The sequence below is a fragment of the Dunckerocampus dactyliophorus genome, chromosome 11 (genome assembly GCF_027744805.1).
Source record: "Dunckerocampus dactyliophorus isolate RoL2022-P2 chromosome 11, RoL_Ddac_1.1, whole genome shotgun sequence".
Lineage (NCBI taxonomy): Eukaryota > Metazoa > Chordata > Actinopteri > Syngnathiformes > Syngnathidae > Dunckerocampus > Dunckerocampus dactyliophorus.
The window spans coordinates 25,443,169-25,468,169 of record NC_072829.1 but is presented as its reverse complement, the minus strand read 5'-3'; the positions used below and the strand labels follow the sequence as shown (position 1 = coordinate 25,468,169).

The window sequence follows — 25,001 nt, the reverse complement described above, 5'->3', positions numbered from 1 at the left end:
TTTGCTTTGAATTTAGTGGGTGTGGCTTACATACCAGTGCCCTCTATAGTCCGGAAATTATGATAATCGTTTTTTGATTTAAAAATGTAAATATCCTCTGATTTTGTCTTCTCAAATGTTAGTGTTTTTTAATTTCTTTAGTCATCCATGAAAGCAAACCTATTATCTTTGTGTTTTAGGCAAAACTAGATGTTGACACACATCAGCTTTGATTTTGGTAGACAGTATTCAACATTTTTGCCTCTTTTCTGATTTGTTGCAGACCAAACCACTAACTGTTTGTGTCTGGTTCATTTTGGTTTGGTCTGTGTAGGGCAGGGGTCGACAACCTTCAGCATCAAAAAAGCCATTTAGGCCCATTTCCACTAAATAAAACCCACTTGGAGCCACAAATCCTGTTTGACCACAGAAATGAAGGTAACGCTATGTATATTGTTTCCTTAAACGAATTGTCACGTTCATTTTCTGTCTTCCTGTGCCTCCTGGCGGAGTGACCAGCCACACCTGTTGCCACTTTGCAATAGGTCATGTTTCATAAGATCACCCTTTTCAGCAGTTGGGTGAAAGTTATTATCTCCTGAGGCGTTGTGTCGGCACACATCTCCTCCTCTGTCGTTGTTCTCATTCATTAAGTATTTCCACTGTTCAATTTTTTTGCTCCATTTTATCCACAGCTTTATTTATGCTGCTGCGAAACCATCCTGCCTAGCGTGACGTACGCCTCCAAAAAATTCTAACCTTGCATTGCGGTGATGCAGACCGTAATGGCTGTAATTGGTCAGCTTTTAGTACATTATTTCCTGTGTTGATATGACTTCTTCAGACGGCAAACCTTCCCGCCTTCGCAAAGGCCTTCTCCATCCATTTTGGATCAATATTTGCAATAAAAATGTTGTAACACGTCGACACTGCAGGCGCTCAACCCCGATGCAGAACTTTGAAAGGCTCATGATGGCGTCAGAAGGGACGTAGTGACTTCACAGAAGCATAAACCAGATGGGACCACAGCACAAGGCTAAAAGAGCCGTGGGTTGCAGACCCCTGGTCTAGGGCCTAACCGATTACTCGATTACTTCCACCTGTATAGTACTTTTGTACCTTGAAGGTACACAAACTGCTTTGACACTGTTACCTCATTCACCTACTGATGATGCAGTATCAAGAGCAGCTGGGGGTTTAGTATTAAGCCCAAGGATACTGAGGATTGAACCCACAACCATCAAGTTAGGGTGCAATGCCACCTCACATGAGCCCTAAATGAGTGACAACATCATGACCAGCGTCTGCAATTGCTTGGGAGAAGTGTGTCTCGGGTGATAAACGTTAAATGTCACACACCTGTCTAGAGCTGCAACGATTAATCGATGGTTAATCGATTACCCAATTAATCAACAACTATTTGAGGAATCAATTAATCGTTTTTTGATTTAAATATGAAAATATCCTCTGATTTCAGCTTCTGAAATGTGAATATTTTTTTAATTTCCGTAGTCATCCCTGAAAGCAGACCTATTATCTGTGCGTTCTAGTCAAAACAAGATATTCACACATATCAGCATTAACTTTGGAAAACAGTGATGGCCATTTTTGCTTCTCTTCTGTTTTGTCGCGGACCCAGCCACGAACGGTAGGTGTTTGCTTCACATGAATGTGGTCCATCAATGGCCTAACCGATTACTCCATTAATTGAAACAACAAGATTCAGATTAATTGCCTAAAAGAAATGATACATTGATTGTATTTTTGTATACATTTATTTTTTACTGAAGTTATTTGACAAACATTAAAATGTTTTATTATATAACATTATTTTAACAGAATATTCAAGTGGCAACCTGGTGCACTTATTTGCTTTGTCAGTTCAGGCGTGTACAGTAACTGTGGTATATTAGGCCTAGATGGCAGTCGACCAAAAGCTGCTACTTTTATCTTCTTAAAATTACGATTTGAGATGGACATTTTTAGCTGGTTGGTTGCTAGATTTCGCACTATTGTCACAAGTGATGTAATATAGTGCAGGAGCCAGCAAAGACTTACAATACTGGTGAGAAACCTTACGGCGCCATATGTGCCAACCAGTGGAAGAATTTCAAGTTTGCTGAGTTTTCAAGTTTGCTCAAAGCTCTTTTTCTCCCCCCCCAAATTTCCTTCATGTGTCCAAGTCTCTACTTTAGGTTGCCCGCTGCTGCCATCTCTTCATCCCACGCACTAACATGCACACACAAGGCCACAGCAGCTATCATAACAGTGCTCAGATTACATCGCGCATGTGGGTGCGTGACTTCATTCTTTGCCCAGAAGCCCATTTCCCTCACTGGGTATTTACAAAGCTTGCTGCTACAGTTATACTATAAATCTTACAGCCCATGTACAAAAAAAGACTGGTAATTAGAAACTGACTGATTTGGTTTTTTTTGTTGTTTTTTTTTTTTTTTACAGGACTTCCTGGACAGTATAGAATAACAGCAGTCATCTTTGACGTTCTTCAGCAGTACTGATATGACACGGTATGCTTTCATTATGATGCATTTTCTCCTTGTGACACCTTGTGCCTCAGTATTCAAGCACTTCAATCAGATCAGCATTTTAGTTAAGAAAAATGTTATCCACAATTGTCATGATAGTTAAAAGAGTTTGTAGTTTTATCGCTCAAAGATCTCATATTGAACAGTTTTCCAATTTGAAATCCTGTAAGTGTAAGCGGTCAATAGCGTATTGGAAGTGTGTTGTTCAAAATCAAACCTTGATGCTGGGATATAGACTGGTTATAGACGGTTAAAAAGTGCATTTCGTAAGCCTTACGGGAACCGGCTGTTTTTTCATTTCGTTTCATTTAAAAACTGCATTTTTTGTGTTGTCATTGACTAATATCTAAATTTGTTTGATGATCTGAAACATTTAAGTGTGACAAACATGCAACAATATAATAAATTAGGAAGGAGTATGTATGTGAGTATGTGAGCTGCAGTGCTAACATTTCACTCTCGTTCCACATGCTCGGTTTGCCTATTTGCTATTGTCCCCAATTCATTCAATTTCCATTCAATCGTTTTCCTATGTGAAATTTAGTTTTGTCATCGGAGAATTCATCGGAAGTCAACCCGCGTTCCGCAACAGATTGGGTTCCACTTTTAAGCTTTACCGTGTGTTTGTGTAATGTGTGTGAACGTCTGGAGGGTTTGTTGCACTGAAGCGTTGAGCTAATGTGCTGTGATTAGATTATTGGTTTTCCTTGCAATGCTTCACTGACTTGGCTCATGTGATGCTGACGTGTGCACGCCATTGACAGGAAGCAACCTGAGAGCTCGCTTGGACATTTGCCTCATTCAGGCATTGTGCGGTGTGTGTGCCTTTCGTGTGCAATACAGTAAATGGTCACAGTGTTCCAAGTCATCATCAAGCTCTAAATGCCCTCATTTTGTGCCCGGGGTCAGCGTAGAGTTCCGATAGTGAGTCATTTTGTGAGTCCACTCATGCGTACACACACTTGTGTGCTTGTGCTGGTTCTCATTAGTGTGAGTTGCTGAGCTCATGGACTTTAATCAGCAGGTTCAGCTTTAAAAAAAAAAAAAAAAAAGTTACACATACTCTTACCTATTTTATAGAAACATTTCCACGCAGTCTCATTTAGTCCCAGCTTTGACATGATGATAAGTGAGGGGCGGCCGGCAACAAAAACCTCCCGAGTGGTGCATGTGTCTACCAGCTGTGGGAAGTGGTGACTACACACGTCTGACACACACATTGACCTGAAGAAAAGCAGCTCCTCAGCTGACATCACAGCTGGATATGCTACATTAGGACAAGAAATGCTTTGCTTTTCTTCCCTGATCAGTAAATAAACTAGAGTGTGCTGTTCCATCCAGACCCAAGTTGACTATTTTCATTTTTCAGCAACGCTACAGGTACACCTGCACACTTTGGAGAGGCCAATGTGGTGTTGATTAGCTCGTCAGGAGAGACAGAAAAAGGGGGTGAGATGGAGGAGAGCGACGGTGGAGGAGCGAGGCTCTTTTAACCTCCTTTCCATACAAGGAAGGGTAGGAGGAGGAGGAGGAGGAGGGGGAGGAGAAAGCCAGTGAGGGCGGTAGGTGACAACAGGAGACAACGATGAGAGAGCGAAGGGAGGAGAGAAATGTGGAGTGGGAGATAAAGCCGGTAAATGTTGATAAGATTGCACCAGTGACAATTGAGGCGACAAGTGGAGCCTGAGGTATCGAACCGGCGACCGCGCAACCCAGCCAACTGACTGAATTGAACCATTGCAGGTAGGACACACTGGCCTCCATTCATCCTCTCCGTGCAGGGAAACAGTTTCTTTCGTCTTTCTTCCATGAAGATGCAAATTGGAAAAAGATCTGGTGTGCATTTGGAATTCCACTCAAGTTGCATGAGAGGTTTTGGGTTTGCACATTGGACAGTTGACTCTACTATGCTCTCATGTCACATTTGATCAGATTCATGTGCTGTTTTCTATTTTATGCATAATGTGTTTGAGATCATATGACTTCACTCACTGCCACTGTGATTTTACTACAAGCCTTAAGTCTTAAATCATAATTTGCAAGATTTGAGTTCTACATGTGTAATTATAATAAGATACCACGATAATATACTTTTATATTTAGCAAGATAATTTTGGAGTTCATTGCAAATGCTGACAAACGTTTTCATTAATACGTATTTTTTTGTACTTATTACTACTGTGTAGTTATATTATGTGTAATTATGCTAATATACTGCACTAGTATTCTTTTTTTTACACTAATATTCTTATATTTAGATGCCTACATAGTCTTCTACTGTTGTATATTCTTATTAAAAATTCTTATATAAATTGACATTAAAATATTTATATTAATATATACTACTCACAAAAAGCTAGGGATATGCACAACTGTTATGCTAGTTGTGCGTTAAGTGTTGGACATGTGCATTCAAAATTAGAGAAGCTCAAATTAAGTTCACCTGTGAAGAGTACAGTAGTACATTTTAGGTTCATCCTGAAATGTATCTGAAATATCGCTAACTTCTTGTGAGTAGTATGTATTTCATATAATGAATGGCATAATGAAAAAAAAACATAATAAAATGACAAAAATGGTCATTTCATTATATATATATTTTTTATTTTTGTGTCATTTTTCTGTATGACTTGGCGTCTTTAGGGTGGAGCCTATGAATTTTACTTTTTTTTTGTAAATTCATTGTTTACGAGAAATCACATGCTTTTACTGCCTTATAGTGAGGCCTGCAGGGCACTCCAACTTGTGTTACCCAATGTGGTTCCATACCCAGTAAAGTGCAATTACAGGTACATCTATGATATGCTGATTTTGCAATTAGGAATTTCTCACATGAATGAGTCCTGACCACCCAAACCTGCAACTGTAATTGCACATTTAGCAGCCTCACCCTCAGGTGCTCTTAAATTTAAGCATAATTCTCTGTGGTTCCTTTTTCTCCAAGTATGCTTACAGTTGAGGCTTTAAAGAGCTGCACTGTTCTCACGTTTCCTCTCTGAACTGTTGCCCACACTGCCATGGTTTCCCCTCTCAGGCTGCATGAGACACAGTCATGTTGTACCGGTGCCAACGTTAAGCGCATTTATCTGTCTGTCTGCGCGTCAACACTCGCCAATTTTGAGCACATCTGAGGAGGAACGCGGCGAATGACCTTCCTGACATCTTCTTGTTAAAAACCGCCCTCTGCGCCGGTGCAAATGCGCGCTTGCGCGTCCATACCTGCGTGCCTGTGTATATGAGCCGAGGTGAATGCGTGTATTATCTCTGCGTGACTCTGCCGTAATTACACAGTCAGGGGTGCCCATGTGGCAGTGCATTTGGCTCCACGCCACCCCCCTGCATTTATTATGTCTTGCGTCTAGGACGGGGGGGGGGGCTGACGACCGAAATATTGCCGCGTGTGTCCGTGCATGCTGACTGATCTGCTTTTAGTATGTGTTTGTAAAAGTGAAATCTAAATAAGCGTATGCCGAAATACATTCGAGACACGTTATTATTAGTGCAAGTGTGGTGCGTGTGTTTTTAGTAGCTGCAGCAGCCGTCAGTCTGTGTCAAGCCTGTGTGTTGACTGACCGAGTTCAGTGTGTCAATGTGGAAATGTCTTTTAAATGTGCGAGGTGCACTGAATCCCATCTTTTAGAAAAGGGTCATATTGGAGCAGCAGAGGTCACATGACAGCCGCTAATTGCCATAACAGACCTGCTGCATGGAACTGACAAGTTGTGCAGAAATTGTGATGCATAAAATGTACAGTACTGGATGTACATTTCTTTTAAATGGGGGTGTGTGGGTGTGTGAGGTGTGGACTCGAGTAGTGCGACTTGGACTCAAGTCAGACTCGAGTCACAATTTTGATGGCTTTGGGCTCGACAATATTGTAACATCAACTTTGAGATCACTGACTCGCGACTTGACTCTGACTTTAGTCTGATGACTTGAAAATACTTGAGACTGAGTGAGTCTGTTGAGTAACAATTGTCCCCATTCAAAGTATTCGACTAACGTGATTGTTATCACATCATTAATGCACATGCATTAATGTCTTGACAAAGCCTGGCTTGACTTGACTTGGACTTGCACGTCTTTCCTTCGAGCTTGGCTCGAGACTTGAGATTAAAGACTTGAGGCTTACTTGAGACTTGGAAAACACGGACTCGCTCCCACCTCTGGTGAGTGACACAGAAAAAGTAATATTTGCAACAGCCTGACATTACTGACCCCTTTTTCCATCTTCAACACAGAGCAGACAGGCGAGACAGTGGCAGTAAAGGAAAAAGGCCGGCCCCAGGTGGTAAACTTCCATTAACCCGCATTGCTCAAAATCCAGGTCAGAATCTGTTCTCAGGCCACCTCCGCTCTGAGCTATCTTAACCTCAGCGACCCATATTCACTAAGACATCAACAAATGGATAAAAAAAAAGTGAGATGCTGCTGTGTGTTTATGTCCAACAGTAATAGTTCTACATGAAGATGAATGCACGCAGCAGACAAGTGTGTTATAAATGTATTTCTTTTAAACAAACATGGCAAAGTGCATGGTGGAATACACAGTTCATTCAATCCACCACCAGAGATCCGATGTTATCCTTTAGCCTGGTATACTGTATTACCTCCCAGCTACAGTGGACATCAGTGCAAAGTGAATTCATTTGATTTACAACAGCTAGCTGTTCCTGTTGGAGCGCAGGGGAGTTCCGTCTGCTGCTCCAAGGCGTCTGTAACGTCTTGGCTTCAGGGCCAATCGTCTTCTCTGGTTCGGGCTGTAGTTTTCTGGGTGAAATTCTTATTTCAACCTGCGACGTGCACCAAGCCACTTTCCCTCTGTCGTTCCTTCCCTTGCTCGCTCACATCGTGTCATCATGTCTGGCCACGGGCGGACTGGCCATCGGGAGTACTGGGAGTTTTCCTGGTGGGCCGATAAGTAATGGGCTGATTGATGGCCGCTTATATATTTTTTTATTTATTGCTGCGCCTTACCTTAGGAATTACGGTAGCTAAATCTCCCGTGACCATGCCGCTGCAGACACAAGAGTAAGTGAGTTGGCACCCCTCCCGACACGCAGAACAAGAGCTGTACGTTGGACCCCACGATTCATAGGGTGTGGGGGGGTGTTGGGCATATGCGCAAAGGATGAGCATCGCTGCCGTGACACCTGCATGCAAGGTCTAGTCAGTCCGAGGCTCTTTCACCAATTAGAGAATAAATTTGCCAAAATAATTCAACCTCTCTGCTGGCAGTCTCTATTGGTGTTATTGTACACAAAATGACATTATAAAAAAAATGGCACTAAGACACCTCGGAACTGTTTTAATCTGTGAAAAAAATGAATAACAAAACACAACGCACTTGTCAGTGAGACCTGAGAAACCACTACGCTGCTGCATGCCTTTGTCTTTGTTTCCAATACATAAATTAATAAGAAAACATTATTAATCTTGCTTTATGTTTTGCTTTTCATTTGCTTACGTCTTATTCCATTTGCAAATACGTGAAGATAAACTGTCTGTTCGGTGTGTCATGATTGCCACCGAACGTCACGGTCTGCATGCAGCTATTGTTGTAGCTCACTGTTTTATTTGCCTCAATCATAGGACTGAGCAGTGAGCTCAAAGCTGGACTCCTGTGCGTCTCCTTCCTGCAGGCATTTTTACAGCAGGCCCTTAAAAACTGTGGGGAGGTTAATACATGACTTAATGGAGATGGGGGAATTGATAAAACACTCATGACGTAGGAGACCTGTGCTCGGGGTGGGGGGGAGTTTCAGAGTTGGAGTTAGGCAGCCACAATGGCAGAGTAACACAATCTGACCGCTTGAAATAGACTTCAGGGACAATTTGTTTGTGCGGGCACGCATGCGTGCTTGCCAACTTGACCAAATTTAACTGAGGGCATTCTGCAGCTGCTCTGAGGGTTCGTTATGGTATAGTAGCATGCAGAAACCCCACAGCGGGTTACACATACACAGATAAAAACGTAACACATCTGCTCATCATACATGAGATCATGTCATATATTACATTTGGCCCCCAAATTAGACCTTTTCCTCATGGCTAAGATCAACATATAAAACTGTCTCTCCTGGAGGAATAATGTAAGGGAAAGGGTGGAATGAATGATGCCAGAAAAGAGGAACGGTGGAAGAGACTGGGGAATTAAGAGAGAATGCTGTGATGAATGAATGTTGGTCCAACATCAGATGGTGATTGTGATAAATGATGAGGACAAAGGAGGGAATGAATGACGTGAGATGAGGAATGACCGAATTGATGGGATGAGAAAGAAGCATGTTGGATGAAGGGATAAGAAAAGGAGGATATGGAGCAAGGAGAATGGTGGTTGCACAAATGATGGAGTATGGTGGGATGAATGGTGGAGAAAAGGAGGATGATGGTATGAATTCCAGGACAAGGCCCCCTCAGCTTCTTTTTAATGATCACAAATGACTGCAGCCAGTAGTTTCATTCATTAAGGGTCCAAAGTTAACATAGCTTTATTGCCTGTGATGAGTGCATGTAAACTCCTGACCGAAATTTGATGTTGAGAAGGGAGCATGCTGGAATGAACGATGGGACAAAGGCGGATGAATGAAGGTGAAAGTTGGCGAGGTAAGTTGAGAAAGGAAGATTATGGAACAAACGTTGGGAGAGAAACGGCGCAAAAGAGGATGAATGTGATAGAAGGAGGAAAAAAGACGATTGTCTGGCAAAATGTGGAATGGATCTCTGAATGAATCTCTTCCAGGAGTGTCCAAACTTAGTGAAAAATGAAAGGATGCAAGTGAAAATGAAAGGCTGCAAGAGGCACTTTGATTTGATGAAGACGTTATATACATTATATTTAAAAGAAATAATAAAACAAACTGCATCTCAGCTTTGTGAAATCGGTGGAAAAGCCTATTATGGCCATGGACTTCGGTCTTTGCTCTTTTTTTCCTCAATTTCGCTGTTTTTTTCCCCCCAATTATTTAAACTTTCTTTTTAAATAATCTTTATTAATTTGTTTTTTGTAATATTATGACTCAATATAGTTTGACTTTATTCCCTTAATATTATAACTTTTTCCACAACCTAATTTTACAAAAATTACAACTTTATTTTGTTTTGCTTGTTTCTCATAATATTATGACTTTTAAAAAAGGGACATTTTTCCTCATAATGCTACAAGTTTATTCACGTAAAATTGTGACTTTTTTTCTCGCTAGACTACGACTTTTTTTCTCTGAATTTTTTGACTTTCTTGTAAAATTACAGCTGTGTTTTCCATTCCTGCATGTAAAAAAAAAATGTCCAACTATGTGAACTTCTTTCTGTATTCCCATAATATTTAGACTTTATTCTTGCAGCGTTTTATCTTTTTTTACATCCTAAATTCTACTACTTTATTTGTTGTTTTGTTTGTTTCTCATAACATTATGACTTTTAAAAAATACTTTTTCTTGTCATATTTATGCTCTGTGCTACTAAAATGGCATTATTATTTTCTTTAATATGTGTAGTTGTAAAATTGTGACTTTTTTCCTCTTAATATTTTGACTTTATTGTTGAAAATTACAAGTTTTTTTTTTCATTTGTTTTTTTTTATTTAAATTTCCAACTATCTCAACTTCTCGTAATTATGACTTTATTCCCAGAATATTTTGACTTTATCCTCGAAACATCATAACTTTTTCCGCATCCTAATTTTCCCCAAATTACAACTTTTGCTGTTGTTTTGTTTGTTTCTAGTAATACTACGACTTTAAAAAATAAGAAAAAAATGATTTCATATTTCAACTTTATGCTACTAAAACGTTATGTTTTTAATGATGTTTTTCTAATATGTTATTTTTTCCGCATAATATTACGTTGTTCTCGTAAAATGACAAATTTTTCTCGTTAGATCACAACTTTCTCCAATAAAAAACAGCCCCTGGACCGCACTTTGGACACCCCTGATCTATTCATCTGTATGTTCATTCATTTTCTATGCTCATCCTGTTCAGGGCAAACTACATCTGACATTACAGTGCAGTCCATGAATGCAAAAGGAAAAGAAGTGGTTGCTCCGTGTATGGTTTGGACACGATGAAAGACTGAACCAAGTGAAACATGCAAACATCAAAGACACGCTTCTGCCTCGGCGCTCGCCTTTTTAGCGGAAGTGAGTACAAGTCGAACATGTCGGCCAGCGCATGGTCAGTCGCTGAAGTCAGGAGAGCAGCAGAGCAGACGGGATTTGAGTCTATCATTAGGGATGTCATCCATGTTGTCTTTTTTGGGATGGCTGCAGCACCAGTGTAGCCACTCGCACACACACACATACACACGCACTGGGCCCAGTCAAGGGCAATAGATGAATTTATAAAAAGACAAAGAGGTTCAATAGGTTCACCCAGCTTAAATAAGACAGATGAGGTGTTCTATGAGCTTATAGGGAGATTTCAGTGTCAAGCCTCCAATTGATTCTCCTGTATCTGTTGCTTAAATGACATCATTTTTATTTATCAATGTCCAGTTTTGTTCCCAGGTGATGATTTTATGAGGGATGTGTTCTTGCAATGAATATTTCTGTTATTTTTAAAAGGAAGGGAGCCTGACCAAAGCGGCCTCAGGCTGCATATTTATGTGAAAGCCAAATGCAACACAGCAGGACCCATATTTGACTTAAAGCTACAGCATTATTTATTGATTTTTCATTTTTGATTGATGATTAAAGGTATAAAAATGCTTAAATAATAAAATAAAATTAATAAATACTTGAATTGTGCAAGTCTGAAATGTCCCCATATTGTAAAAGCAAAATGTTTTTGAAAAATAACGTTTAAAAAAAAGAGAATGGTTATTGTTATTATTGCTGTGTTGTTATTGTGTGTTATTTGACAGGAGGGGATTTTTTTGTGCCCCTTTTGTTTTTTAGCCTGAAACATGTTTGGACCAGATTTCAGAAACATAAGGAGTTTGGAATGGGATCAGGAGAATAATAAAGTGAGCCGTGAAGGCCACATAAAGCCGCCGTTGGCCTTGTTGGAGTAAATGAATGCCCATCAAATGAATTTGCACAAGGCTGACTCACGTAAACAAGACAATAAGGACTTACAAGAATCCAGACAGGAGGTAAAAAAAAACAGCTCTGCTTGTCAACAAGGTCTGGAGACGTACAATGTTTTATTTGTGCGGGAATTTGCTTAATCGCCAGGCACAATACACACAGTGTATTAAAAGACACGCTTCAACGTTACTTAAGCATATTTTCCATCTGTTTCTTTCAGACGATGTCGTCATCACAATACCTGACCAGCAGCTGGCTGTGGCAGCTTCTCGTCGTGTTTCTGAAGCTCTGCCTTACTTTTGCTGGTCCACTGCGGCCACTCAACGGGACCGAATGCACAGCCAAAGGCCCTGCTTCTTACATTGTGGTATTTACGGGTCACTGGAGCCCACAGGCCTTCCCGAAGCAGTATCCACTGTTCCGGCCCCCTGCACAGTGGTCAAAACTCATAGGTGAGAACATACTGGCATAAAATACAACCTCCCTGACCTCGGGATGACGTGGCATTTTAAATGTGATGACGTTTTAAACGTAAACATACAGCAGTTTGACCCAGCTATGCTGTAGTCACATGTGGCAGCGGATTTATCATTCACCGTTCCTCAAGCAGCAGATAGCTCAACAACAGGTCGCAACCAATCAAACAGACAGTACAGTACAGACCTCTGCCAAGGTTGGACTGTTAAAGATCCCATATTATACTCTAAATAAGTCTCAGAAGTCCCGCAATAGTATGCTGGAAGTGTGTAGGCCAAAATCTTGCCTTGATGCTGGAATTTAGACAAGTTTTAAAGTGTTTTTAGTAAACCCTAATGGGAACATGCCATGTGTATGTAGCTTTAATGCTAATGAGATGTGTTTGTCCATGCCTGTCTCCAACAAAGTCTGCGGCTCTAAGAAGCACTACACTCATCCCTCGCTACATCGTGGTTCGAACATCGCTCCCTCCCTCCAGCGTGGTTTTTCAAAAATTCATGCTGTTTCGTAGTTGACAATGGCCCATTATCAAAAAATATTGTAACACACGTCAGACTGTAGTATTGTACTGTAGTATTCTGGTCACTAGACATCAGTAATCACACAAAACATTGATGAGACATGACATGACATTACATTACCTTAACACTGCATGGAGTCAGCCATGGCATGTCTGGAGTGGAAAAAAAAGTTCTCCTCCCATTCCGTGTGGAAGTGGTTTTTGGCTTCTTCCTTTGTCCTTCGTTTGAAACCCTTCCTTAAGTTTACAATAAATAATTTGGAGGCTAATTAGTTAACTTGCTACCATGCTATGCTTAAAGCCGTGGCCGTTGCTTGTGTCCCTGCAGTGATTCCGTAGCTGGTGCTTTAGCATTGTGGAGTAGGAATAATCGGATGTTATCTCATGTCTACAGGGCTCTAATAATGGTAAAAAATATATATTTTGAAAGTCACAAACAGGTTTTCTATGCTCTAACCAAAAAAATATTCCATTTACCAATATTTGGTCCTACTTTGCAGAAATTACACCTATGTGATCTTGTTTATGTGAGTGTTTTAGTTGGAAGGTGGAGGCTTTGAGGTGAAAAAAGTCCCAAATGATATCTGTTTGTTCGTAGGAATCACCATTAGCGGTGCACTTAACAAATATTTGACTATTAGTCGACTCTGGACAAAATCTAACGGATCAGATCGGACTATGAAAATCCTTTGTTGCACTTACATGTTAACAGCAAGGTTAGACTATATGCTGAAAGAAAACAAAACGATCAAACTTATAGCACCCACTTTTTTAGCTGACTGATGTATAGTTGGGAGAGCACCGGGCTTTGTTTAAAGATGTGTAGCAAAGCCGTCGTGGGTGTGTAGACGAGGTGGGTCATCTAGTTAGGGATGTGTCAGAGGTAGCATAATATCCATGAGGAAGAAGGTTCTTCCTTTCAGACGTCATGACAACCCAGAACTTGAAAAGAAAGCGTTTGATCCCCTCTTCTATCAAAAGTGGAGCAAACAAGTGAGGGAGATTAGATTTTTCTCGTGGTCGGTGTTCATAACGGTACACATATTACTGTTAGAACATCATTAAAGGCCATTTTTCATAATAGGGGACCCTTTAACAAAAGTAAAAGTTATTCTTTCTCGCCATATTCGACCACATTATGGCAAGCACATCGGGAAAAAAAAGCAAAACGTGAGTTAATCCTTTGATACTCACTAAGATAAACTCTTGTTGAGCTCTCACTCAGTTTTGTGGGCTTTACGTTTTACAATTACATTTTTATAGAAAATTTAGTAACTTAGCTACTAGTTTTACCATCTCTGGTGTTTGTTTTATTTAGTTTATACGCTTTAATTTTGCTTTTGAATCATCACTTCATATTCAGCAAATGTTAGAAAAAAAAGAAAAAAGTAACATTTTTTTTTGCCATAGAATCTTGTGTTTCACTTGCCAACCTGGAACCCAATTTAAAATCACCACTTTGTTTAATTGAGTTTGGCCCATCGATGACATTCCACCTTCATCCGTTTCCAATCCAAACCGTTGAGCTTGCTCGCTGACTGGTATTTTTTGCTCCCCAAGAAGTGTCAGTTTATGGCCTTGCTGTCAGCACGCACTTCAGCACACAGACACGAGCAGTGTCGAGATGTTAATGAGCTAAGTGGCGAGGAGCAGACGGCCTAAACGCTACCAGATGGCTTTCTGTGTTTCTCTAACTGTCTCCTGACTGTCCAGCCATATCTTTAATATTTCTCTATTACTCCCATCCATCTTTTTCCCCCCACATTTCCACTGGTTTACCACAGTGCTGGCAATAAGGAGTGCAGCGGAGGTTTGGGGTTGAGTGAAGGTGGGTTGATGATCATCCGGGCGTGGTGGGGTCAGACAGGAGAATGGGAAACAATTTAAGCTCATCTCTTGTTTTTTTCAGAGATGGATGGCAGATGTTTATGTATGTGTGTGTCCATGTGTATTTGTGCCAGACCGCGGTTGTGCGTCAGTGCCTGTGGCGACTGCGGATTTCTTCGGTTTCAGCCGCACTGGTCCTACCTTGCCAGAAGATGATGGCCTACTTACTCCACGAAGAGGCAGAAACCTAGAGAGTAGACGTAGCCAGAGTGGCAACAGTATGTCATCTACACAGTTGAGGGGGTGTCAAGATGTTTGGAGAAGGGTTTGAGGTTCCTGTCATTCAAGGGACAAGGACACTGCTTTGGCGGAATGGAGAAAAATGACTAAAGCACGGGAAGCTTTAAGTTTTTGGTGGGGCTTAAAAAAACGTGATGTGTTATCAAATTTCAAGGACCTGATGCTTGTGGGAACCTAGTTAGAATGGAAACGCAATTATGGGCATAGGTAATGACAGTACAGGGAGAAACAGGATAGTGTGTAAAGTGTCCTGGTCGCATTGTGTGTGTGGCTCTGTGCGGTGTGTGCATTAATACTTGTGTCAAGAGTGTTTAAGTATGAGTGCATGCGTGCGTGTGTGTGTGTGTGTGTGTGTGTGTAGGCAGCCCTGCAAAGTGAGGTAAGGCAGAACCATCAGAGAATTTGTCAGCATGTTTCTGGCTAACCCTGCTCTGGCCTTAAAACCACGGGCCCAGGCCAGTGGTTCTGCGGTTTTCAATAAGGAGCGCCGATTTAACCTAAGCTGAGCCCATTCACTGATAACCAGAACTAAATTTGAGACTGTGAAATTCTTCTGTTGGCTTGAAAGAATTGAGGGTTTATTATTTTAAAAAGGGGTTTTAGGAACTGTAGCAGCTAAAGCTTTTATCTGGTTTTATCTGCACAAGATGGAGAAAATATGCAATCATACAGGAGCTATGAATTCAAGCACTGTTTCTGAGAATTATCTGTTTAAATGCAGGAAGTTGGAGGCGGCCATTGAAATACATACAGACTCCAGCACGATGGAAATGATCTCAGCGTCTGGCAGAGGCTCTTGTGGTCCTTCACTGACATTGGGAAGCATTCCAATGAGTGAGAATCTCACTGCTGTCTTCTCCGCTTTCTTGTTCGTCTTTTTCACTTTAGCGGTGAGCCATAATCGACATTTTCGGCTCTGGGAGGAGGGTTCTCCGGCCGGTGCAGGGGTGCAGAACTTTGCTGAACTTGGAGTGACGGTGGAGCTGATGAAGGCGGCCAAGGACGCTAGGAGGAGACGCTCAGTCGGCGCCATGTACCGGACGGCCGGCATCCCTAACGGAATTGGGCACAGCTCCACAGAGCTGCTCATGCAGCCCAGGAGCTCACTGGTACTTCAACTCATTCACAAAAGCATACACACACACATGCACAGGGTCAGACGTTTCCACCAAACGGTCTAGTTCAATTTAAAACGGTATGGTTGTGAACTGCAAACTTTGATCTGGGTTGTTTTTCTACCGCAGGGTGTGTCGAAGGAAAGGCGATAGCTGCGTCAGCTGTATAAATAGTGTGACATCATAGCAGTGTGACACAATTTTAACTAGGCTATATATAGCGACAGCTTGACCAAGGTTTGAATTATAACCTGAGGTTTTAGGGGTGCACGCACATACACAAGCATGGGCACACCCACACAAATACACCATGTCTATTGGTGGAAGAGAAAATGGATTGATGGATGGATGGTAGAGGTGTCACAAGACCTCGTGTCACAAGATTAAAACATGACGAGGTTTCTAGTTCAGGCCTGGGCCAATAATAAATAAATTAATCACGCAATAAATGAAAATGAACTTGATAGTTTTGCCGGCCTCAATATATTGCCATGTGCATGCACGTCTGTTTTCCTCGTCTCCCTCCTCCAAACAGGCAGGAAGAGAGTTCTCTCTGTGCATCGGTTTCAGAACCTTGGCACGTTTGTCCCATAGAACAATGGCATGGACAGAGTGAGCCCTTTTGTAGTGTAGCAGTAACGTAGTAGAAATTAAATTATTCGTTTGCAATATATTGTCATGTGTTTGCTATATTTTTTCATTATACTTTTCTTAAAAGTAATGTTAAAAATCGCGTCTCGTCCTCGTAGACCCAACCTTGTGTATCGTCTCACCTCGTGAACTGAGTGTCACATGACACCCCGAGTGGTTGGTCTACTGTACCATACTACACAATGTAACTGTGAACACTGTGATACTACAACTGTACTGCAACACACCAAATATCCATGGCTCAACCCGCCCTCTGATGTCGTTTACCCAACACTTGACTGCTTCTTTCCACCATCCAATCAGACTTATGTTTAACCAGCTTCGAAGCCCTGCAGCCACAAACGCCCACAAGTATCCTGCATGGTCTGGGCTCTGTACGCCTAACGCCTGTCCCACTGAACCCTTTCAGCTCATGGGGAATAGTTTGACAATTTTAAAATGCACTCATTGGCTTTCTTACAGAATTACATTACAACATAAATACCACTGATTTATTGGAAATACTCCTCCAACTAGTGCCGCTTAACTTTGGCTTTCTGTGCACTATACTTAGACTGCAAGACTGATACCAGTCTGATGTTTAGTTGTGCAGTCTACACCTCAGTAAAGAGAAATGACCACACCGTGATGCCACTTGGTTTACGCAAGTCTTAACACTGCTGTAATGCCGCTGTGCCACTGTAATGGTCTGTATTTTTAATGGACTCTCCCGTGCTGCCAACATGTATTCATCTGCCTATTTTTCTAACACAAAATGAAGACAAGACATCATTATTATAATGGTGACAAGAGAGCAAGGTTGTTAAGTGACACTTTAAAAAAGTAAGTTAGCACCTAGTTGCACCTAGTGCAGTGTAAGTTGCAAAATCTTTAGTTGCAGTCTGGAGCCTAGTGCTTATTAGGAGGAGGTAGAAAGAAGATAGATACAGAGTCATTCATCATTCTCTGTGTGATCTATGAACAAACACACACACCTAATAAAGACGATTAAAGGTAATGTCGGTAATGTCCCAACTCTAAAAGAACCACTATTCCATTTTCACAGAGATTGAGTTACCAACGTGTGGATGCTTTGTTGGGACACTGGATTTCACGGAATGATATGCAGGCAAATGGACTACAGTCGTTCATCGCTATGTCGCGGTTCAAACATAGCTGCTTCACTCTATTGCAATTTTTCAAAAATGTATTGATGAATAAATGAGCTCTGTTTTGTGGTTGACTATGGCCTATTATTAGTAAAAAAATATTGAAATACGGCCGCATGGTGGCAGACCGGTCAGCGTGTTGGCCACACAGTCAGGGGATCGGGAAGACGAATCTCCGTTGGGCATCGCTGTGTGGAGTTTGCATGTTCTCCCCGTGCATGCGTGGGTTTTCTCCGGGTACTCCGGTTTCCTCCCACATTCCAAAAACACGCATTGGCGACTTGGCGACTCTAAATTGTCCATAGGTATGAATGTGAGTGTGAATGCTTGTCTATATGTGCCCTGTGATTGGCTGGCGACCAGTCCAGGGTGTACCCCGCCTCTGGCCCGAAGTCACCTGGGATAGGCTCCAGCATACCCGTGACCCTAGTGAGGATAAGTGGCATGGAAGATGGATGGACATTAAAATAAAAAGAAAGATTGCTGTGGTAGCCTGCGCATAAGCGGTGCGCAATATGGTGTAAACAAAGCTAGCAGTATTGTCGGCGTGTACGTCTATGTTTGCCAGATTTATGTCAGACTGGCTGTCCTGTATATCAGTCACATGACAAACGTCAGAATGTTGTCGATCTTTTTTTAAAAAAAAAAACATATTTAGAAAGTCATAAACAGGTTTTCTATGCTCTAACTACATAACTATTTCATTTATCCATATTGAATCCTACTTCGCGGACATTCACTCGTGGTTGTGCCTAGAACCAATTAACTGTGATAAACGAAGACTGATTGCAGTTTGTTAGGCACACTGTTTGGCCGTACGAAAACTTACGGTGTACGAAAACCGAGACATATTTTTGGCAATAATTTTCATTGAAAACTAAACCCTACGAACACCAGGGCACCGCTGTGTTTTTTTGTTCGTGAACAGACAATGCGTCTTCCTTTTTTTTTTTTAAATCGGCCTTGATCATTGAGATATCATTTCAGGGGAACATTTAGTTTGTGAGTAGGAACGCTGACCTAATCCGAGGTCGGAAACTTCCAACTTCCCAGTTATCTGGAATGCAGCACAATTAACATTTCACAGATGTGTGAGGATGCGTAAAAACACACTGACTGTTCCTTTGGGTAGACAAAATGCCACATGCAGTACATGACGCACAAGTTTGTATCATGAACCAAATAAGTTTAAAGGTCAACAGTGGACCCTTCTGTGGTTGGGGCTAAATTTGAGTGAACTAATTTAAGGAAAGAAAAAACAATATTGACTCCGCAGAGAGTAGGACTGAAATAAAGTCGTTTATGTGTAAAACATGTGGTCCATGAGTAAGAGGGTCAGGGGTGTGTTTTAGACATAGGTGTGCGTCTGGTGACCTACATATGTTTATTGGTTATTCCACTGCCTGAACTCTGGGGCCTTGAAAATTAAAAACAACTCTTCACCGGGGCCTCTTTGATACGTTATTGTCGTCTTTTTGTCAGTCCTTGTGGCTGCTTTCAACGAGCTTGCCTGCTTCCAGACAAGCGGACGATGTGGCGGGAAAGGCAACGCCGGGTCAGACAGTTGTGTGGTTTGTTGAACATGACAGCATGATGAGAGTCCGTTGACAGCTTAATCTGTTATTCAGCTTTTGTGCACGCTCCTTTTTTTAGAGGCCATCCTTTTCTACGTCCGTGCACAAAGCCGCAAATATCTCGAACTTGTGCACTATGATTCCTGTCTCCGCAATCCTGACGAGCTTCCCGCTATTGCTGTTTTCACTTGTTATTTAAAGCAGACAGATACACAATTGCCGTTTGGGTTCCAACTGGCATGAACCACCAGATAAAAGTGGGACAATAGCAGCTGTATCATCAGCTTCCAAGCTGGGAGACTTTGTGCTTTGTGGTGGGAGATTTGTTTAGTGGTGACCTTTGACATGGAACCACCAGGTCCAGGACATGGGACACTTGGTGGCATGATGGCTCCTGGATGAGAAAGACAGCGGGAGGGAGGGATGTAAGCAGTGGAGAAGACAAAGGAAGGAACTGAAAAGCAACAGACCCGCTTTGTGGTTCGGCCTGGTGAACTCGTTTGACGTCTACCCCACCCGCTTGTCCAAATCACCCTTTCCAAACCCTCCAAGTCCAACCATCTCATTGCAAAGCAGCTCCTTCAAAAATAATGAGGTTCTGCTGCTTTTTGGGTGTCGGGCCAGCCCAGCATGTGCTGACCCCCAGGCAACTTCCTGTATGAGGTCATGAGCTCACAGGAAACATTTATCACAAAGGAAACACGGGCCAGCATTGCTCAGGAAACCGAGCGGGGGCATACACGTGCACTAATGCAGTTCTCTGTCACTGCGTTTACAAGTCCTACAAAGTCCTGTCAACTGTGTGGATTTGTGTGGGGGTGTGCGAGGGGGCTTTCCACTCCTGGATCGTATTCATGTCTGCTTTCACATGTGCTGAAATCGCTACACCCACTGGCCACAACATTAGATACACCTTCTACACAATCTTTGCAATTTTGATTGACATGCTGAATTTTTGAGACAGCTGTCAGTGTGATGCAATGCAGTTCTGCACCACTGCAAACTACACCCGCAATAATAAACACATTGTTACATTAATACCTCTCTGACTGTCCAAACAGAACATTATTAATATGATCATGCCACGCAGCGCTTGTGTTCCTCATTTTTAATGATTACATTCTTGGAGAATTAGACATTCATTCTTGGAATATTTCCTGTCTTTGGCCAAAAGCTGTCTCTGCTGGTGAAGATGATCCCCAGCCCGGATTGGTTTGTTGGTGTGGACAGCCTTGACCTCTGCGAGGGTAATCATTGGAAACAGGATGTGACCATCGACCTCCAACCTTACGACGCCGGGACGGACAGCGGGTTCACCTTCTCCTCCCCCAACTTTCCCACCAGCCCCCGGGAAAATATTACAAAGGTCAGCCAGCTTTGCATCCATCTTTTACTCATTTACAGTATGCCGTCTGCAAGGAATGCAATGTAATGACATTCAATTGGGCAACTTGACACTGAAGTAAATAGAAAGTTGCTGGTAATTAAAAGCAAAGTCAAAAATAACCTTGATAATGTTGCATTTGATAGTGTACAAACAGAAGCATTGTCTATTGTTTTCAGTGTGTGACAAGATGAAGTCAGTGGTTTCTCTCCGTCTTCTCTAAGCTCCACAATTCCCTTAGACGGGAAACCTTGGCAGAGCTCACCTGTCCTGTAAAAAAAAAAAAAAAAAAAAGATCAATTTTATGTAACAAATGGCGGTTAAAAGTTGAGTAACTGGCTCTCTTGAAGAAATACGCCTGACTGTATGTTTTTGTTTCTATGTTTCTTCCAGATCACCTCTCAGATGCCAAACCACCCGGCCAACTCCTTCTACTATCCACGCTTAAAGGAACTTCCACCCATTGCCAGCATAAAGATCATGCGGCAGAGCAGATCCCTTCATCGCCAAGTCCCCATGTCCAATCATATCTTCCCAAACTCCATCAGTCCTCGGAGATTCTCAGGTGAGACGCAGAGAAGAATTAGCATTTTACTGCACTTTCTTTTGCGCTGCGAGGCTTTCCAAAGATGAAGAGGTATACAGTAATCCCTCGTTCATCGCGCTTAATTGGTTCTGTAAGTGAATTTCCACAAAGTAGGATTCCTTATTTATAAATGGAATATTCGAAAACCTGTTTACCACCTTCTACATATGGTTTTACCATTATTAGAGCCCTCTACACATGAAATAACACCCCTATAGTCACCTTTACACCTATTACCCAATATAGTCGCAATAGTAGTATAGTACTTCCTGCGGTGGCTATTGTCTCATCGGTGTAACATTACTGACACCTAGTGACCAGTATAGAATACTACACATCATCCTCTTTGAATGCATCTTTTGAATGCCTTATACAGTACAGTTGTCACTCGCTACATTGCGTGTTGAATATCGCTCCCTCACTCTTCCGCAGTGTTTCAAAATGTATTAATTAAGAAATTAGCATTATTTTGTGGTTGCCCATGGCCTATGATTAGTCAAAAAAATATTGAAAGACTAGTATTCTGGTCACTAGGCATGTTCTTTCATACTTTCATTCACACGTGTGTTACGTTTGCTGCCATACACAAAATGTACTGTATTGCTGTTGTTTACATTTCACCACTTCATATCAGATGTTTTCTTATACAGAGCAGGTCTGTAAAGCATAAATCCCTCTTTAGAAAGTATGTACAGTATCTGCTGTGAACATTCTGTAAAAGAAGCATTATTCAACAGTGTCTGATGAATGGCTGGGTCTTCTAATCTTATCAAAGTTGCTAACAAAGGCTCTCCTGTCATTTGCTGAGTATTACCCAAATTTTATAAACTAGAGAAGAAAGTTGTTCTCACGGTCTGAATAGTTGTCATTATGGGATACTGTAGCTTCACCGAGGTGCATGATTTGTAAAGTCCAGCCATTAACTAAACCACTTCTGGTGTATGAAATATCTTCACAGTGGAACATTGTAAGAATTATGCAGGACGCCAGAAAGACAGCAACACAGGGGAAACATACAGTACATCCATCCATCCTTTTTCTATGCCGCTTATCCTCACTAGGGTTGCGGGGGTATGGTGGAGCCTAACCCCGCTGAATTCGGGCGAGAGGCAGGGTACACCCTGGACTGGTCGCCAGCCAATCGCAGGGCACATATAAACAAACAACCTTTCACACTCACATTCATACCTATGGACAATTTAGAGTCTCCAATTAACCTAACATGCATGTTTTTGGAATGTGAGGGGAAACCGGAGTACCTGGAAAAACCCACGCACGCACGGGGAGAACATGCACACTCCACACAGAGATGCCCGGCAAAAATGGTAAAACATTATATCACAAAGCTGAGATGCTGTTTTTTAAAATATATATCACTTATTAGCATATCTGCATGTGTTGCTTTTCAAAATATCAAAGCGACCCTTGCATTCTTTCATCTTTCACTATGTGGCCCTCACTGGGAAAGGTTTGGACAGCCGTGGCAGAAAGGGTTAATCATATCATTTTTGGGTTGAATGTTCAACATCAAATGCAGTCACAAGTCTTTTGCTTGCCTTATGGCAGGTTCTAATTATGCTAAATAGCTTTCATGTCCAATTTCTTTATTGTATGCCATATGGAAAAGAAATTTAAAAAAATGTAAACTTTCAGTCACCTTCAGTTTATGTGTCATATATTGCGCATCATAAAAGGCTTATATGATTTACTCTTGAAAGTGGCCACTTTTGCATTTTTTTCATACAAGATAATCATTTATCATATATTTTTCTGATAAGTACCCAAATCATACAAGTTTTATTTTGTACTAAAGATCTTATACCTTGTTTGACTGTCTGATGGATGACATAGAAGTTTCACACAAACGAGATACAAACTTATACGATTTATATACATATCTTTAACATGTTTTCAAAGTGTGAGGTGGGGCTCACCTGCCTTTGAAAACCTCTAGTATACTACATTTTAAATAGGTAGAAGTAGGATCAGAGTGCAGTTGCGCTACGTAGTGGAGAAGTTTCATCAGGCCTCTGATGGGATACAATTACTTACAGAGTCAGTGAGTTCTTGCATCTTTTTTTTCCCCCACAGTGACACCCCTAGACTGTGAAGTGTCTCTCTGGTCATCCTGGGGCTTATGTCTGGGCCCCTGCTCCAAAGGCGGCGTCCGCCATCGCACACGCTACATCCTCCTACGACCGGCCAACGCTGGCGTGCCCTGTCCTGAGCTGGAAGAACAGGCTGAGTGCATACCACACAGCTGCATGAAGCTCCAGTAACCCACAGAGCACAGGTGCTGCCAGTATTCAACACTGGGACTCATTATTACTGCTGGACTGAGAAACCGTACTGTGTTATTTCTCTGTAATGCAATGGATTTCTCTCCCTGTCAAGACTGCATTCATTATTTTTTTGTGTTTATTATCTCCTTCGATGAGTGTAGCGGAGTATTGGACCAATGTTGCTTTACATGGCAAGAGAGATGCTCTTGCAGTCGTCATAACATACAGTGTGCTCGGCAACCTTTCAAAAACAACCTCACACACCCCACACCCAAATTGCCGAAAAGGCTTGAAACATTTAGCTCAGCTAAACTGTAAGCTGGGCTATTTTTATAGCAAGATGCTTTTGTTTTTGTTTTTTTACAGAAAGAAAGAATATTTGTGTTTTGATCTATTTTGTTATTTTAATGTGGAAGTTTTTGTATATACTATATTGTATTACTCATGAATAAATGTGGAGTGTTTTTCAGGTAGGACATTTCTGTGTGGTTTTCAGCATCATTATACAAAGCTAAACGTTTTCTTTGGGACAGACAACATTCTGGATCTGCACTATTGACACTTTACTTGTATCCAGCCATAGAAGTTGCAGTGTATGTGCAAAATTAACACAACTTGCATGTATGTATCAATGCCAGCCGCTATTATGGGGGATTATCTGATCATATCACAAGGAAATAAATCAATTAAGTCAATTATTTATTCTTTGTTGACCCCAAAGGGCAAGCTGACTTCCCTCTCTCTGCTGCAAATAGATGTTTTTGGGTTTGTAGCGCCCCACAGTGGTCACTAATGGTACTGCACTTAGAACAAACCCCACCTGAAATCATGAAGTCATATCTCATTGTGTCACAGTCGTCACATCATATATTTTTCATAAAAATGCGTGTATACGTAAATCAATCAATTTCTGGTGTATTTGCAGGCAATTGACTGGCAAAAATGGCCTTTTAAAGCCACATGAGAGGGTCAGATGATTAGACACACCTCAGGATGATGCAGTAAAAACGGACAAAAGTTGTGCATGTTTATAGTAAGACCTTTGCAGTGTTTCTTAAACTAGCTCGTATTAGAGCATTGCTTGAGTGCTTTACTTAAACCTGCTACATCATTTTACTCGACATACTGATAGGCTATACAAGCTTTTCGTGTTGTGAGGGAGTACTGACGTTTTGAGGTCATATCTGTCCTCTCGTTGAAAAAATATTGCTTGGCATTCTGCATGCTACATACTTTTTGCTCTGTTTTTCAATTTCTACAATGTGCTGAGGGCAGCAAATGGCCCCCGGCCCGCATTTTGGAGACCTCTGCTGTATTTTATCGGGGAGCCGTGTGCGTAATTTATCTGTGGTGCATTTAAGGAACAGTTCTCTATAACCGACATATCCGAACTGCCCTTTTTGCCGTGTGGTTGGTGAATAACCTTTGCTCTAATTATGATGCCCTAGTGATATAATCTAATGAGAGTTGCGTTAATATGATGTGGAAGATAAGGTATGATGCATTAAAGTGCTGAACGTTCAGGAAGTTTGTGACGCCTGTTTCGTTCATTCTTTAAAGACTTTAAAGAGGGAACATCATATG

General features: G+C 41.6%; 1 protein-coding gene across 6 annotated transcripts in view; it reads left to right on the top strand.

Annotated features, from left to right (window-relative positions):
- spon2a (spondin 2a, extracellular matrix protein) overlaps positions 1–24,875 on the top strand; it is a 30,765-nt gene extending 5,890 nt beyond the window's left edge. The window contains exons 6-14 of one of the 6 annotated variants that reach the window (XM_054791306.1): positions 314–2,318; positions 2,440–2,507; positions 10,508–10,665; positions 11,422–11,618; positions 11,774–12,005; positions 15,566–15,786; positions 20,340–20,531; positions 20,943–21,114; positions 23,227–24,875. In XM_054791306.1, coding sequence (XP_054647281.1) covers positions 11,538–11,618; positions 11,774–12,005; positions 15,566–15,786; positions 20,340–20,531; positions 20,943–21,114; positions 23,227–23,414 — 1,086 coding nt within the window. In that variant the 5' untranslated portion in view covers positions 314–2,318; positions 2,440–2,507; positions 10,508–10,665; positions 11,422–11,537 and the 3' untranslated portion in view covers positions 23,415–24,875. Of the gene's footprint in view, positions 1–313; positions 2,319–2,439; positions 2,508–4,067; positions 4,269–10,507; positions 10,666–11,421; positions 11,619–11,773; positions 12,006–15,565; positions 15,787–20,339; positions 20,532–20,942; positions 21,115–23,226 lie in introns of those variants that run through there. The other 5 variants (XM_054791307.1, XM_054791312.1, XM_054791311.1 and 2 more) reach the window with 5 other exon arrangements.
- Positions 24,876–25,001: the final 126 nt, after the last annotated feature.